The sequence below is a fragment of the Mangifera indica genome, chromosome 9 (assembly GCF_011075055.1).
Source record: "Mangifera indica cultivar Alphonso chromosome 9, CATAS_Mindica_2.1, whole genome shotgun sequence".
In the NCBI taxonomy this organism is placed as follows: domain Eukaryota; kingdom Viridiplantae; phylum Streptophyta; class Magnoliopsida; order Sapindales; family Anacardiaceae; genus Mangifera; species Mangifera indica.
Window position 1 is genome coordinate 17743790 of NC_058145.1, and position 17504 is coordinate 17761293.

General features: G+C 31.5%; 2 protein-coding genes and 1 non-coding gene across 3 annotated transcripts; all 3 read right to left on the bottom strand.

Annotated features, from left to right (window-relative positions):
* Positions 1-526: 526 nt before the first annotated feature.
* Positions 527-599, bottom strand: TRNAV-UAC. Its single transcript has one exon. It is a non-coding gene; the product is annotated as a tRNA-Val (tRNA).
* Positions 600-3358: 2759 nt separating this feature from the next.
* Positions 3359-4026, bottom strand: LOC123225250 (mini zinc finger protein 2-like). The gene has a single exon (XM_044649169.1). It carries the CDS (start codon positions 3863-3865, stop codon positions 3584-3586), a length of 282 nt encoding a protein of 93 aa, XP_044505104.1. The 5' UTR covers positions 3866-4026; the 3' UTR covers positions 3359-3583.
* A 6270-nt stretch (positions 4027-10296) lies between these two features.
* Positions 10297-11881, bottom strand: LOC123225103 (transcription factor MYB30-like). Its single transcript, XM_044648968.1, has 3 exons — positions 11681-11881; positions 11467-11596; positions 10297-11282 (listed from the first exon to the last, which is right to left on the bottom strand). The coding sequence occupies exons 1-3, from the start codon at positions 11811-11813 to the stop codon at positions 10622-10624; spliced, it is 924 nt and encodes a 307-aa protein (XP_044504903.1). The 5' UTR covers positions 11814-11881; the 3' UTR covers positions 10297-10621.
* Positions 11882-17504: the final 5623 nt, after the last annotated feature.

Sequence of the window (17504 nt, forward strand, 5' to 3'; positions counted from 1 at the left end):
TTCTTTTTCCTATTGAATTTACACAATATGGAATTAAACGAAAAAGTATTGCTATGTTATCAACTTAGTATTTACTGGTAGATGCTACGATAGTGTCATCGTATCAAGAAATGACTTGTCTAGAAGGGGGTAAAATTTAAATTTTGAATGGTAGAGAGGGTGAAAGGAGAAGTTTGAAAGTTAAATAAAGTCATGTGAGTGGTGCTAAGTCACGGACTTAAATGATATATTAGAACAAACAGGGAAACTGGAAGTACCCATTTGTCTAGCCCAAAACTGGAAACCGTGTAAGTCTAGTACTGCCAATTCACATGCAACTTCAGCCCCTCATGAGATGAATTTACTAGTTTCGAGGACGACCTCAACTCATTTGAATTGTCTAAAAAAATTTATCTAAGAAGAAGAATTACCAGTGAAATTTGGTCCGACAGAAAGCATGGGTTTAAATTGATCCAAACACGATTTAAGTTCGAGCATATCCATCTGTACATTGAAACAATTAAATCTCTGGAATTTTAAAAGAAAATGTTGCTGCCCAGGATCGAACTGGGGACCTTTAGTGTGTAAGACTAACGTGATAACCACTACACCACAGCAACTTCATATTGAAACCATTGACTATATATATATATAACCTACTTGTTCCGCCAACTGACTGGAAAATTATGAAAAAGGAAATTTAAATAGGTTTTTATATGGTTTATGATATCCCTGGGATTCTTTTAACTATAATTTTGATTTTTAAATTTGTGGATATATGGTCTGAGCTGTTCGAAATTGCCTGGACTTGAAACCCCTCACTAGAGCTTGCTTGTTCTTCTTCTTTTCTAACATTATTGTTAACTAATTAGACAAGTTAAATTCAAACTCAAACTAATTATATTATATTTAAGTTAAGTTCGATTTCATTTTTGTTTAGATTTGATTCAAATCCATTCCTATATAGAAGATGTAGATGAGAATTGTTTCCCATAACATTTATTGTTAGCTCTCTAATATGCCTGTTAGATTCATCTCATTGGACCGAGATAATATTTTATAATTAAAATTTATTCAAGGTGGAAATAGACAACCAGTTGATTTGAAAGGTTATGCTTCTAATGGGCCTTGGGGGAAACTTACCTTTTTGGAGGCCCATGCCCTGCCATGGTGCATTGGGTCCATATTAATAGAGCTTGAACTTCAAAGGGCTAGGGCACGACGATGCACTTTTTTGAGATGAAATTGGATTAATTAAAAATTCATATTGGGTATAATTTGTATTTTTTTTATACATAACCTTAAATTAGAGTTGAATTTGATCCGAACTATTTTAGTTTAAATTTCATGCTTGGATGAACTATCCGAGTTCAGGTACCCTAGGAAATAAGATTACAGTATATTATGTCCATATGTAAATTTATATTGTTATTCGTCTTTTTTATTTTTGGTATTGCAGTCAAGGTAATCTCAGATCAGAGGAGGGCCATCCACACTAAGACTAGGGAAGGACTACTTGAGCTTGCAATATCTTATTGAACAAATTGATAAGTCGGGCAAATTTCCAACCCACCAATAAAAACCGGTCGTTTCTTGGTTTTAACCTGCTACTGGCAAAGTTTCATTAAAGAGCGTTTCCACAAAGTAATATCTCTTAAGAGACTATAAAGTTTTTAAGAGCTTGATCTTGAATTGTCATCCAAGTATGAATACCCTTGTTTAAAACAATATTTTTAGTGTAGAAAGCATGACTATAAGGATCTTACTTTACACGGATCTTTGGGAAACGAAGCCATAAGTATGTAGGTTCAAAGCCCGACTATACAAATAACATCTCATCCATAAGCGTAAAGGTTCAGGGCCTAACTACATAAACAACATTTCATCCATAAGTTGGGTTCAGTAGAATCAATGTTTAGATTTGACCTACAAGTCAATATTTTTTACTAATGAATTCACTCCTTAAAACTTGTATTACCTCTATTTAACACAACAGTGGTTTTGAACACCTACATCAAGGTAGAAATTGAACTTTTTACTTCTCGAACAATACTACTCATTTCGTCAACAATATTCTTTATCTTGTTAATTATCTTTTAGTGATATTATATATTAGTTTAAATGAGTTCAAACTCGAACAAGGTATTACTGATTCGGACCATTCTCTAGGCTTGGGTCAAAACCACCCCTACACTTGCACATTTCCAAAAATCACACTCTAACTTCTATAATTTAACAACTCACTAATTACAAGTCCCGACAATCGGAAGTTCTCTTGGATTCTGCAGGAATTCCTATTCACCTTGTGATATTTTGGAATTGACATCTACCCGATTCAATGCAAATGTTTACCTGAAAATTTGTTCCCTCCATGCTCAATACCTAACTTGAATATTTTTGCTAACACACCTCACATGGAAAATGGAAAACTATCTCATGACTTCTTCATTGGCAACATATTCGGTTTCAAGAAGATGATCCCAAAGAAATCAGAGAAAAGATTCGAATATATGTTTTACTCTTGATATTGTTTGATCTGAAAAATGGGTATATTTCATCATCGATCATATGAAAGAAAATAATAAATGATCATACTTCCTCCATTTTGATTTCAAACAAGTTCACTTTTTTATGATTACAAGCTTGTATAATTAAATACTTTAAAGTTTATATATAATATTGTGTTCATACTGACTTTTCTGTACATCGACGGCGAAGATATTTTGAAGCGAAGTTTGCTGATATAGAATTATTCAACTTCTGTTGTTGACGGTGAAAACTTTGCTAATGAGAAGTAAGCAACATTATAAGGTGCTATGTTGGGTAAACAATAGTAATGAACATGATATTTTTGAAGTGGTTCAGTCTACTACAGAATTTGGGGGTGTTAGGTATCAAGAAATAAAGCAAAGGAAATTAGACTAAATGGGTGGTTAAAGCTCTAGGAGTTGTTGAATTTGTAATTTAATTACCATTTCTTTGTGGTTTTGATTTTGAAGTTATGAGTTGCAAATGTCTAATTTTGATGGCCTTCTAAGTGCATCAATAAGAAAATTTTCCAGCGAGATCGGAAATGAGTGGCCTGTAACCTCAAACACAAAGTTGTCTTACCATGCATATTAGACTTGACAACACCATTTTGGAAATAATATTACTTGGTGTATATATAAACCATCGGATACTCATGAAATAAACATACTGAAGTTGATTTCGTAGTTTTGAATCAAAGATAAACAAACGATTAAACTACTGTTTGGACATAATAATTATAAGGCAAATTTTTGTAGGTTAGGTTTGCACCAGTTATATTTGCAAATTTAGTCAAATTATGATGCCTTCCTCTTTCTAGCAATTGCACTTCTCTCTATATATAGACAGATAAACAACTTAATTGTTAATAATTTCATAAATCTTTAATAATCTGATTACAGATATTTTATATTAAAACTCACTTCAAGTAATAAGAGCAAACTTTTACTCTCTCTTTTGTACATAAATAGCTGGTTTAAGTCATGGCCATAAACCTTAGATATCAACAAGAAGAGCGCAAAACGACAATATATATATGTATGTATATATGGCATCTTGTGAAGATGAAACCAGTTTAAGCCACAGATGAAGACGCCGAATTCTCGCAAACCACCTCGGTCTCCACTTCCCTGCGGTGGAAGCTACGGTGGCAGCCACAAGCAGCACAAGTGAGTGCAGCATCAGTTCCTTCTTCCCCGCTGGCCATGAACTCGAGACAACCGTCCACCGCATAGCCTCCCACTCCGGCAGCATGATTCTTCTGGCACTCAACATATCTTACAGTCCTGACTGTGACAGATGAAGTAGTAGTTGAAGACTCCTTTCTTCTTCTCAAAACCACTTGACGCTTCCTCATCTTGGTCCTCCCAAATCCTTCTTCTGCAAACTCTTTTTGAATTATAGGAGAATCTGGGTACTCGTTCACAGAATCAGCATCAGAAAAAGGCACTACAAAAAGGAAAAATAAAAGGAGAAAGAAAAAAAAAAAAAGAACAAAGAGAAAGAGAGAGGATTGAAAAGTCTGTGCTCTCAAGCCCTAACCCTAGCATGCTTATTTATAGCATTTAAACCTGTCTTTATGACTTTGATTAATGGGATAATTATCTTTATTAATTATCAGAAGGCGTTAAGCACATTCCATCAGCAACCTTATAATGTATTATCATTAAATTTTGAGTAATACTGTATTTACAAACAATAAATACTAATGGATAGAAACAAAATAATAAATCATTCAATTATATAATTATATGCCAAATCTTTTTGTATCCATTGATATCCAACCATTTGTATAAGAAATGTTATTGTTAAATTTAGCAATAAACCCTCAAATATTGTGATTATGCTTGAAGTGATGGCCCGACTGTTATTATCTAATGTATAATGTTAAGTTTGAGGTTGAGTTTGTTTGAATTAGTGTACATTATCACTAAAATGATGCCTCCCAAATGTTGAATTGAAGAAATTGATTTGTTCAAGTCAAGCAATGGATTTGATTCAAGATAACTGAGATTGAATCCATTCTTGCTCTTAAGAACCTTCACTAGTACATAATAAAAAATAATCAGTGGTTTAAATGGGAAAAAGCCCTAAAAAAGATGAGGAACCTTTTGCTTTCACCCTCCACAGTGGGTGGGTTCAAAATGGAATGACCAGCTAAGCTGTCATTTATATATACTTAATCACTTCATAGTAAATCACATAAATTTTTTTTTTGTATTAATAATTTGTAAATTACAGAACCAAAAAACAAAAACACCCTTGACCTAAAAACGTGAAGGGTTTTGATTTATTGTAAGCTAACCAAACTTGTTCGGAAGAGCCACCATCTGTTTTGAGCTTCGATTGCTATTCTTTTTTGGCTTTCAAGATAACATGATTGGATAAACATCGCATTCTCTCTTTAACTTTTGTTTCGTTGATTCGAAGTTTAAGGAAAATTATTTGCCTTTTTGGTTTCTTTCGTGGTCACTGTCTTTCTGTCTTTTTAGATTTGTTAATTGGTTGTTTATGCATATTATTATTGTAGTTATATAGTTTCAAATTTATTGGTAGCTGTACACATGGTTATTATTGTTAGGAAGTGAATCAAGCCAAAAAAAAAAAACGCTGGAAACTCAGATAAATTTACATGGTTCAGCTACGTCTGTGAGTGTATTAGGTTTTTATATTAATTTTAGGATTACAAAATCAATAATACTTCATGTACTAAATAGGTGTAAAGACAAACATAAATATCAACAAATTATTAAATAGTTAAATGATTTTAAATTAAAGATAAATATAATCATATGATATTACGTTATTAATTATACCCATTCTTAATACATATAGATTACTCTAAATTTAGACACTAATAAACTTCACACTCTTATGATTATTTGCAGAGCTAGCTACATACTAATGCATCATATATTTTAGAGGAACACTTATATTTATATAAGTAACATGTAGACTAATTCAAATAAACTCAAATTTGGGTTGAGTATTATAACTTAGATCTAAAATTTGAGTCGGCACCAAACTAGGGTTGGTAGAGCTTCTTCTTCTTCCTCTCTTCTAATTCATATAATTTACACTAAAAAATTTACATAATAATGTATTTGAAATCAAACAGTGAAAAGGAAGCAAGTTAGATAGTTGATATTGTCTACTGCCTTGAAGAGGAAAATTCGTGCCTGAATGGTGTTTTTGAATTAAGAGTATAAAAATCATAAGGACAAAAATATCTGCAAAGTTGGAAATTACACACGTGTTATTTTCTTTTGAGGTAATTCACCAAACTTGGTTTCTGAATGTTGGGTAATTTTGATTTCTTTTGCTCTCTCTCATGTGATAATTATCCCAACATATATTCTTCTGCAAAAGGATAAATTTTTATCGATCCGAAAAAAGGAAATGTGAGTTTATGCTCTCTCTCACATTCATTTGTCAAGTTCTGACTTTATACTTTAGCAAATAACTTCAAGTGTGCACATTAGTATCTTCTTATATTTTTGTATTAAAGTAAAAAATTCTGACGGTAAATTACTTACTGAGTTGGTCTCTAAGGGGTTTCTTGGTTTGCTGGTCAAACTCTGTTTCAAAGAGGTGGCATCTGTAATTATTTATAAGTCTCTCTCTAAATATATATATATGTGTGTGTGTGTGTGTGAGACGAAAAGAAAATTAAACCTTATAGTAGATCAATCGAAATGATCAAGATATGCATATTAATTATATGGAAACGTTGAATCAAATTTAAATTGACGTGAGATTTGCCTATGCAACAATAAGCCAAACACAATGAAAATTAAATTGTTTAAATCATAAAATATTTACCTTTTGTTATTAGGGTTTGTTTCCTCTAATTTTGTGTCACGTATAGCTAGCATATTTACACCAAACAAAATTAATGTGTATTATTACAGTCATTTTTATACAGCTTCAATCTCTAAGAAATTAGGTATGGATTTATTGTAAGCCTGCATGTGAGTTGGTTCAAGTTCAATTAGATTGGACAATAGGACGGTTTGAACTTAATTTGAGTTCATTAAATTGTATTGAAGAAAAGCTCAAATTTGTCCTAATAGGAAAGTTCGAGGGTTGTAGTTTAACTCATATTCGTGGCTCGTTGATTTTTAGCACAAGTTTCGACACTTAAAATGATGTTGATTTTATAAGACAATCGTTTGGTTTAGTTTAATTCAAGTTATAAGCTAAACTTAAAGATTCAAATTAAACGATTGACTTATAAACTGAATTGAACTGGACATTATTTATCTTTAATTTTACTTGGTTAGTAGCCAAATTTAAAACTTTTGATCGTACTAAGCTTGAACTTGATTTATATGAACTCAAACTGAGCTCAACCAAGCTGTGGTAATGTTCAAGTTCGATCTAACTAGATTCGGATCTACTCCTATAAAGTAGGGTTGTTTGATAGAGAAAGTTTGGCTAAAATCCCTTTTTAACACTTTTAACTAAAATAGAATTTTGATTAGGCCTAATGTTGGTATTAGATATTGATATGACGACATAACATTTAAAATATGTCACTATTATTTTATCAATCTTTTTTCCATTTTTGTTCCTCATTTGCCACATATAGTTGAACTATATTGTGTCAAGAATATGATTGAAGATATATATTCACAAGAATAACAACAATATTTTATATACAAATGTTTATATATTAATGGATATAAAACAAATAATATATCATCATATAATTAAAAAAAAACAAAAATCATTCGTATAATACCACGTCAATTTGTTTATACCCGTTAACATATATTTAGTATTACTCTTTAAAGAAAACCTGATAAATGTAAGGAGCTTTATTATTTTGATTATGAGAAGTTAACCATTTTGGGTAGTTAGAGCTTGGTTTTGGGTGCTAATAACTCATTAATTAGGTTTAATATGCTCAAATTCAAATTTATATGGGTACTCTAAATGACAAATCAGAAATTAATAAATATTAAAACCTCAAATGAAGTTGGGTTAGGCTAACAAAATGAAATATTTAATGGTCGCGTGAGAAGATGAAAGATGAGGGGTTTTTTGTGCTTCTCATCTCATCAATGCAGCCCTGCTTGTTTATGCCGGTTAATATCTATTCCTTTGTACATGAAATATTGTTAAAAAAAATCAATAATACTATATTAGATTGAAAGCTTTTTAACATAAATATGGAAGTTGGGTTGCAACTCCTCTTTCTCATGCTCCAAATTTCAATTATTTAGGGTAAACTTTATTCAATTGATATTAAGTCTTCCACAATCAACTTTCTCTACCTTCTTCTTCAGCGATAAAATCAATTCATAGTAATTTCTTTTTAAATTTTTTCCATTTTCAGATAACCTATATTATATATAGATGCTTGGGAGGGACTACGAAATGGGGATGATGGAAATAATTTCAAAACTGTAGGGTTTATACGATCAAATTAAGAACTACAGGGACGTTATATAGCTCATTTGAGAAAGTGAGCTAACGTCTTGAACGGGAGAAGGAAATTGGCAAATCGTCGGAGATTTTCAAATTGGGCCAAGCCTCTATTCTCTATTTGAAGTCACAGTTTCAGGCGCATTTGATAGAATAAAGGCCCAATTGCTCATAAAAATGCAGACGCTAAATATCAGAGATTTCTGAAACAATGTCATGCTAGGGTGATTCCACCGAGCTCAGATAGTTATTCGGCTCAAACGAGTTAAATTTAAACTGAAAAAAATTTTAGTTTGTCAATCTTGGCTCATGATCAACACCAGCATTGAAGTTTGTCTTGCCTATGATTTCATTCTAATGTTATTGTTTCCCTACTCGACCTTCTTCATAACTACAAATGAACCTTTAATCAAATTTTGGTCCACTGTAGGTCAATCAAGTCGGTCATAAATAGGTGTTCTAGCCCAGTTCTTGATTAACTTATTTGTTTGTCTACAGTGACAGCGTCCATCCTATTGATATTACTGTTTTTTTAAAATACTATTCACTTCATTGATACTATCCATTAATACTATACACCGATTTGAATGTACTCAAGATAATTACTATAAATTTGATTTAAGCTGGAGCCGGCCTTAGACTTGACTTGACTTGCCTAGCTGGTTTTGTTCTTGCTTTTTGCTTTAGGTTGTGATGATACGAAAACATCAACATGTGGGTAGATTCACGCCATTTCTGTCTGCACCGCCAGCTGCTTCACATGCAAATCCATCAATTTAGAGCAGTGGGATCTTGACTTTCTTTCTCTCTATTCTTTCTTTCGTGTGTTAGGTTTAAAATCTTTTCAAATTCATAAAACAACGACAGGCCTATGTATTAAATGATACTTTCTCTCTATTCAAACTTGGAAAATCAATCTCTTTTTTGGCCCTAATCAATGCATTTGGTTTTGTGATTCATGGCCTACTTAGAGTTTCATCATGCCTTTTGCAGACTTCCAAATGGTCCAGGACGATGATGAACCAGTAGTAAAACCTTCAAAACGCTTCACATGTACGCATTTATTAACACCAATCTCTCTCTCTGTTTTCTCTGCATCTTTCCAAAGCCATGCATCCATTTCTCACACGCGGTAATCATAGAAAAAGTTCTTGTGATCTCATAAATAAAGTTCGTCCAATTCTTTCAAAACAACGGTTTGTATCTAGAGAATATGGTAAGAACAATAGTGATTTAATGATAAGCAAAAACCGTAATATTTTTACAAGAAATTTTGATAATTTTTGTTACTATTTAAAGATCATATACTTCCAAAATAGTGGTTGTATATTGAGAATACGGTAAGAACAATAGTGATTGTTAAGTCTTCCTACTATTTGATAATGTTAATGTTTCAACTTTCTACTCACAACCGATTTGTATACAGGCGATACATTTGACCCTTGATCAAGCAATTTATCCCTGTCAAATCATAAATTCGATCATTTAGACTAACTTGGTAAATACGTCTCTTCCAAGAATTATTTCTGACTCCAATGCCTTTAAATTTTATTTCCATACTTGGCCGAATTTAGCTGAGAATTTATTTCGCATTAACTTCATATTAATGCAAGCCGTAGTGCATGTGAGTAAATAATGCTCTACCTCTTTACTTGATCTATTAACTTTCAATTATGCAATTAAATCTAATTGCTGGTTGACTTTTGCCCTTCAATGCATGCACACATCGCTCATATGTCAACTAACAAGTCAAACTTTGATTCTATAGGAAATATTACAATGATAAATATTGATTGAGAAAATTTTTATGTGATTTTGCGATTTAATTATTTATTTTAGATTCACCAAATTATATAATGATGTATCAATTTATTTATATTCATTAACATTTAATTGTATGTTGGGGATGAATTCTATCCTACTTTACTTGAGTTTGGGACTAACTCAAGCTCTATTTGAATTCATAATATTTAGTTTGAACTAGTGTATATTGTCACTAGAGAGTTATTGATAAGATAAATAATTTTGTGAAAAGGATAACAAGTGTTATTAATGAGATAATTATCACCCATAGACAAGTGAGCTGAGAATGTCAAATTAGGCTCTACTTCAAGATCAACTCATGCAAATAGAGCAATGGATTTGAGTTGAAACACCTTAGATCGGGTCTGCCTTTATTGTTTTTAAATAAAGCATTATTGTAATAAATAACTCATCATTTCATCCATAATTTTACTTGGCTGGCAAACGTATGGCCACGACTTTAATAATTCAAATTCATTCATTCATTAACACACACAAGAAAATAATTCAAGTGGCAGCACCTTGGTTCACAAATTTGCATGCAAATTAACCATCTAATTGACAATTTGACATTAATATTTTTATATAGAATTTATTCATCAAAAACCATTGATTTGATCACATAATATTATGAAATTTACACTTTGCCTTCCTAGTGTTGAAATGGTCACTACGAAATTCAATTAATTCATCAACATCTAGTACCAAAAACACTACATCTTATGAACATCATTCTCATAATATTATCTATACTAACAATGTGTATTATTATATAATTTAATGCTAATTTATCTTTAATTTAAAATTATTTAATCATATAAAAAAAAGTTTTTGTTAGTACAAAAATTAGTGCTCATTAAGACATATAGTTTTTATGGCTTCAGAAAATTAGAGCACTCTCATCTAATTTAAGGTCACTTTGATCATCAAAAAGCCACTTTTCGAGCAAAGATAATTGCGGTATTTGATCATGAGCACTGAGATCTTGCTTGCTCTCATCTTGTAAAAAGCTTGACTCCGGAGACATGCATTGGGACAAATCAGAATTGGCTGATGAATCAAAAGACTCAAAGCCACAGCCAAACAATGATCCAAAAGCCTCTACCTTGTTTGGAGTCTCTTCACTTGAAGTTGTGGCAGAGGAGTTTTTAGTTGTAGAAGCCAATTTTGGAGAGTTTCTGACCCATCCTTTAAGCAATCTGGCTATGTTCTCAGCACTTGAAGCATAAGTTGTTGTTGATGTGTAAGAAGTGAAGCCATAAGAGGATTGCAACTCAGATTTGAAGGTTGGTTTTTCAGGTGATAAAGCCTCGCATAGAGCTTGTCTCGCCATGTGGATATCGGTTTGGAGCCTTCTCTCCCACTGGCCTCTAGAAATGGAGTGTGGATGTGATAAAGAAGATGAAGAGAAGCCATCTTTAGAGCGACCTTCAGCTTGAAGATTCTTGTTCTCGATCAGCTTCTTCTTCAAGTGGGTGTTCCAGTAGTTTTTGATGTCATTGTCAGTTCTCTGAGGAAGATAAGAAGCTATGGCAGCCCATCTGCACCATAATAAATCTAATTATTGCCTGCCTCCTTTAACAATAGTAAGGGATGGATCCGATTTAGACACTGATTACTGCTCTACTGTTTATCTTATCAATAGCCCTTTAGTGATGCTATTCACTAGTTCCATCCAAAGTTGGTTCGGATCGAATTTACCAAAATTATAAATTAATGAATTACCTGTTTCCTAGGAGAGCTTGAAGGTGGATGATCATCTTCTCTTCATGGTCAGTAAAACTACCACGTCTGATTCCTGGCCTCAGGTAATTAGTCCATCGAAGCCTGCAACTTTTGCTGCATCTATGCAATCCTGGAATGAAAAGATATTATTCATAAAAAACGGAAACAGTTAAAACATATATGTTAAATTAATAAAATGAATTCAACAAGCAACCTGTATTAGTAGGAACGGCCCTCCAGTTTCCAGGGCCATGTTCCTGAATATAAGAGACCAAAACGATATCTTCTTCAGGAGTCCATGGTCCTTTCTTAACTCCAACTTTGTCACAGCATGGTCGCCTCCCCATAGTAGCGATGTTGGGGAGAGAATTGAAAGGGTCTATGAGGCATGCAAGAGAGTGGCTTTAGGGCATTTATAGAAAAGATGAAGAGTCCCAAAAGACGCTGACCTGAAAGAGTAAATTAAATTCAAAGGATGACAGCAAGTGCATTAAATGATAGGCAACACAAAGTCAGCTCTGTGTCAAATGCTAGCTCACAAAACCGCGTTGTATTGAATGAGGGTTTACCTTCTGGGAAACCAGGCAACCCTAATCTCTGCTTTTGTATCTCTAAACTAGATGTGTCACCAAAATCCACTCTCTACAGCGGATACTACTTCTCTTCCTATGCCTAGTGAAAATAAAGGTTCCGATAACAAATCTACACACTTCCACTTTCCCTCCCTTGGGGTGGATTCGAGGCGAGTTAGCTTGACTTCAATTATTAGTTTGACTTGTTCGAGGTTGAATCGCACAACCATGGGTAGAGCTCGAGCCAATGCAGCACTATTGAGCATCATTTTGGTCAATTCAAAATGACATTATTTTGTGTATGCGTTACATTGTGTAAGCAATAAAAAACGACATCGTATTTTATATAGCATAGAGTTAAAATAAGATCATTTTATTCTAAGTTAATCAGTTGAATCAAACTGAGTGAGACTTTGTGATTAGTTTGAAGCAGGATAAAAGTGTAGTTAGTAAATATGGGAACGGATAAAAAATGGTATATAAATTATACAGGTATAATACAGTGAATAATAAAAAATACATTTATAAAAAAAACCCCTAAATTTTGCATATAGGAAAAGTACAAAAAGTATATATAAGAGTTTAATACGACATATCGTTAATAATATATTTTAAAAATATGATAATATCATAATAATTTTAGTATCTTTCACAAATCTCCTATTAAAAATCAATATAACGATTTAAATGTAAAATATTTAATTAATTATTAAACCTAATATAACATATAGGAGAAGAAAACATAAAATTAGGATTAAGAATTAAGAAATAAATGTTATCGAGTTTTTTCAAATGACAGTGGTATTTTTGTAAATAAATGAAAATAAAATAAACAATTTTATACTTTAAATTTAATCAAAAATTCAAAAATATGATAAATATAAAATATAATACATAATTTGTATTTAATATATGAAAAACATAGAATACATGTTTAATATATTTTAAATTTAAAATTCATTTAAACTTGTTTGATGTGCTAATATTACAAAAGGGGTAAAAGTAGAGCTCATTTTGGTCTTTAATTTGACTATAATGACCAAAGGTTGAATTGAAAAAATCATGTCACATCACAATTCAATCCAAATAAAAGCCAATTATTAAGGATAAATGCCCCTAACCTGAGCCTTTGTGCATGTTACTGGGCATAAATTTCATTAGGTTGAAACAATAAATTTTGTAAATTGATTTAACCTTTTGTATCATGTATATGTTTATGTTTGAATATAATTTTATTTTATTTTAAAATAATTTATTTATATAATAATATATTATTTAGATATTTAAAAATAATTTTAGAGAGGGAAGGGTAAGAAGGAAAGAGATACTTTACCAAATCTTAGCCAGCCCAATTAATTGATTTGGACCCATCATGCCTTCCATATCATTACTTGGATTAAATTATTAAAGAACCGGCTAATTAATGACCTAGGGGTCCCTATCTGCTCGAATTCCGTTTCAATTTCTTTCCATTTACCTCTTTAATGACTTGATTAGGCCCTTTCATTTGGAAGAAAACTTTCAACCTCCTTCTTTTGTAAAGAGACACCGTATTCAATTTAATACGGAATAGAGTGGAGAATTGAAACTTGTTAACTAGGACACGTCAAACCTATTACAACCATTGGATTATTGTATACTCAATTTTAAGATTATAAACATTAAATTTATCGTTAAATATAAATATAGAATTATTATTTAATAATATTATTAAAAATATATAATTTTATCTCACTTCAAACCTAAATTTTAAAAAGTAATTTTTTCTCTAAAATCCCTACGCTTTTTTTACCCCTTCCTCTGACCATTGATGATTGACATGACGCATTATTGGACAACAAATATCGTTCATATCTGAATGACGTTTATCATCCTTTACTAGATAATGGAGCATCGTTCATTCTCTGAATGATAAAGCACATCCAATAAGGATGATGTTTGTTGTCTAGTCTAAATGACAATAAATGACGAAACATTATCCAGATCTAGATGATGCTTGTTGTCCAGATTTGGATGACTCCGTCTTGTTGCTTTACCTTTGGTTTGTCATTTGCCAGATAAAGTGATCGGATTTCAGGTTTGATATCCTAAGGGAGAAAAGTGAATTTTTCAAAACTTAATGTAAAGAGAAATATTAGTTTTCCAAACCAATGAGAGAAAAATGAGATATAATTTTAATTATTTTAAGGGCAAGAGACTATTTTTCACCCAAGTTTTAGCTCAATCTCAATAATACACCTACGGTAGATTAAAAACTCAAACACCCACCCATCCTTAAACTGTCGTTAAATTTTTTGCTAAATATAAGAGTAAAACCGTTATTTAATAATAATATTAAAAAATATATAACTTTATTTCATTTTTCCCTCAATTTTTAAAAATTAACATTTAACTCTCATACCTAAACTTTGAAAAGTGACTTTTCCCCCTTAAATCCCTAAGTTTTTTCTCACCCCTCCCTCCGACCATTGACAATAGACGCGATACATTGTTAGATGACGAGAGTCATCCAGAGATTTGGATGAGTGTCGTCATCCTTGGATGACAGTCATTGTCCAAAGGTCATCCTTTGGATGACTCTGTCTTGTTTCTTTGCCATTGGTCCACTGTTCGCTGGAGAAAGTGGTCAGATTTGGCATTCTAGAAGGAAAAGTAAATTTTTCAAAACTTAATTAAAGGGGAAAATGTTAATTTTTCAAACAAAAGGAGAAAAATAAGATTTAATTTTTATTATTTTAATATTACTAATAAAATGATGATTTTACCCATTAACTCTAACAGAAAATTTGTGAGTACGTCCTAACAGATTAAAACTTAGATGAGTATTTGAGTTTTTTATCTGTCACAGGTATATATATATCATTTTATCAAAACTTGGGTGGAAAATTGTCATTTTCTTTTATTTTAATATTATTGATAAAATAACAATTTCATCTCTTAACTCTAATAAAAAATTTGTGAGTGTGTCCTAACAAATTAAAGCTTAGGTGAGTATTTATATTTTTTATCTGTCACAGGTATATATTTGTCATCTCACTAAATCTTGGATGAGAAATAGTTCTTTGACCTAGAATTTATTGTCATTGACATTCTTTGTTTCACACACACATGTTATGATGCCAAATGTAAGTTGTATAACTTGCATTCTATGTCAACATATATATATAGATAGAGAGAGAAAAGAAAAAGAGTTATGATGTGAAATTTATTTAGCTTTGAATTTTTTAATCTCATAAAATTTATATCATTTGATATAAAATTTATTATTATATTTATCAGTTGTAAGTATACATTATGTCATTCATCTATCCCTAAAAGAAAGTTAGCACACAATGAATTTGTGCGAAACTCAAGATATGAAACTTGGACTTTAGGTGAAAGAGTATGGATTTATGTAGACAAAAGTAATGGGTCTAAATGAAACGACTTAATTGGAAAATAAAGACGGAAACACAAAAACAAAAGCAACTGTTGGGTGGGCAAAGTTGTTGCTGCATGTGGGTTTGTGGCTCCCAAATGAAGCCAGTTGTAGAGGGCCATGTGCCACTGGATCTCCTGCATGTGTAGCAAGTAAATATGCTCACCTACCATAATTCAGCCTTAAATATTGCCTCAACTCAATCTCCGACTCGATTATTTCAAATAAACCACTGTGTCTTCTCCAGGTTCCGCCTTACATTCAGATTTCAGCGCTCTCACCTATCATATCTGTAAGTTTTACATGAATAATGTATATGTATACTGAAAATTCTACTGGATAGTTTCTAACGCTACAATCGCGCCGAACTGATTATTATTTGATTTGAATTCAACTAAATTTGATTTATGTAAAGCTGTGGCTCAAGAGTTAAGATAGAACTGCTGCCAAAAGGGGAATTTATGTAGAGGTAGATGGCCCAATCGAGCCTGTCTCGCCCTGCCAACGAATAAGATGGAACTGGGGACAAAATCTTGTGGCTAGGGAGTGATATTGTTAGTGCCACCCCATTTATATTCTTGCCTTTCAAAATGTTCATGGACCAAGTTCCTTATCATTACTGTCACTAACAAAAATTTTTATTTTAAATACTAATATAAATAAAGAGACTTAAGGTAGATTATATCTATATTATCCTTGCTCACTTCGTTGTTTAGATTGAATAAGTCAAACTTGAACTGAAACAATCTTAGTTTATTACGTTTGAGCTTGAATTATAATTAACTTAAATGTTGAAACTAATTTTGGAAGTGATTTTTCTTCATCCAAACTAGTAATTTTTTCCTTTTTCAATAATACTAGATGCGACGACAAAGTAGGTCGGATCATGTCTAATTTAGGATTGTCATTTGTGTTATAGGTGTCGTGCCGAGGCTTGCCAAAAAATTGGTCATAGCAGATTATGCGCATCGTAACACCAAGGCCTAAAGTAACGTTCATAGCCGTTAGGATGTGCCTCCATGTGCTTTTTAAAATGGTTTTTTTTTTTTTTTTTTTAAGGAACCAATTGAAAGCAGTGGGCTAACATTTTTGTTTCTTGACCCCACATCAATGGACTTAAGTAAAGCCCTCAAATGGGCTCAATTTGGGCTGGTTAAAAAAAATTGGGTTCCATGTTTGTGCTCACTTAAAATTTGTAGGTACACATTCTTGGTTTCAAGGCTTCAGATGTCTTTACTCTTTAGCTGTTGAATTTTATACAAATTTTTCTAGCTCCAGGGATATAATATCAGCATTTATGCGCTAATGTTTCCTGTAGAAGGATACTTTGAATAAGGAAAAATAGTTAGTTTCAGATTAATAATTTAAAGTCTTAACTTTTAATTATGCCCGAACCAACTCAAACTTTAATTCATTTGACTCGAGAATAGATTCAAGATGATTTATCACAATAAATTTACCAAAGATTTTCACATTTACGTTAATGTCCCCATGAGGCACAATTAGTCCGGTTTAGTCGTGGATTCATCATAATAATATTTTTTCCACCCTATTAGAGCCATAACGATTGAAAATTTTATTGTTTTATTAAATTTTATTATTTTTAAAGTGTACCTTGTACAATATGTACAAATAATCTTATAAACATATTCATACAATTTATGTAACAAAATTTGATTGAATTTTGGAGTGAGAAACAAATAAATAACCGCATACTACCATCTCAATTTGTAAAAATTAATTGATAAGATTTGTTTGTACATTTAATTTTATATTTAATTCAATATAAAATTATACAGTTGTATGATAATACATCATATATATACTTAATTATGTATATTTATATAATTTTTTTTTAGATATATAAGTAATTTGGTGCAATACTTTGCATACATAAATTGATATACACTTTGTATTATTATATGATTGAATGTTATTTTATTATTAATTTAAAATCATCAAATTAAATAATAACACATATTAGAATTTTCTATTAGAAGTATAAATAAATCTTCGTTTTAATAATATTATTAAAAATATAGAAAATT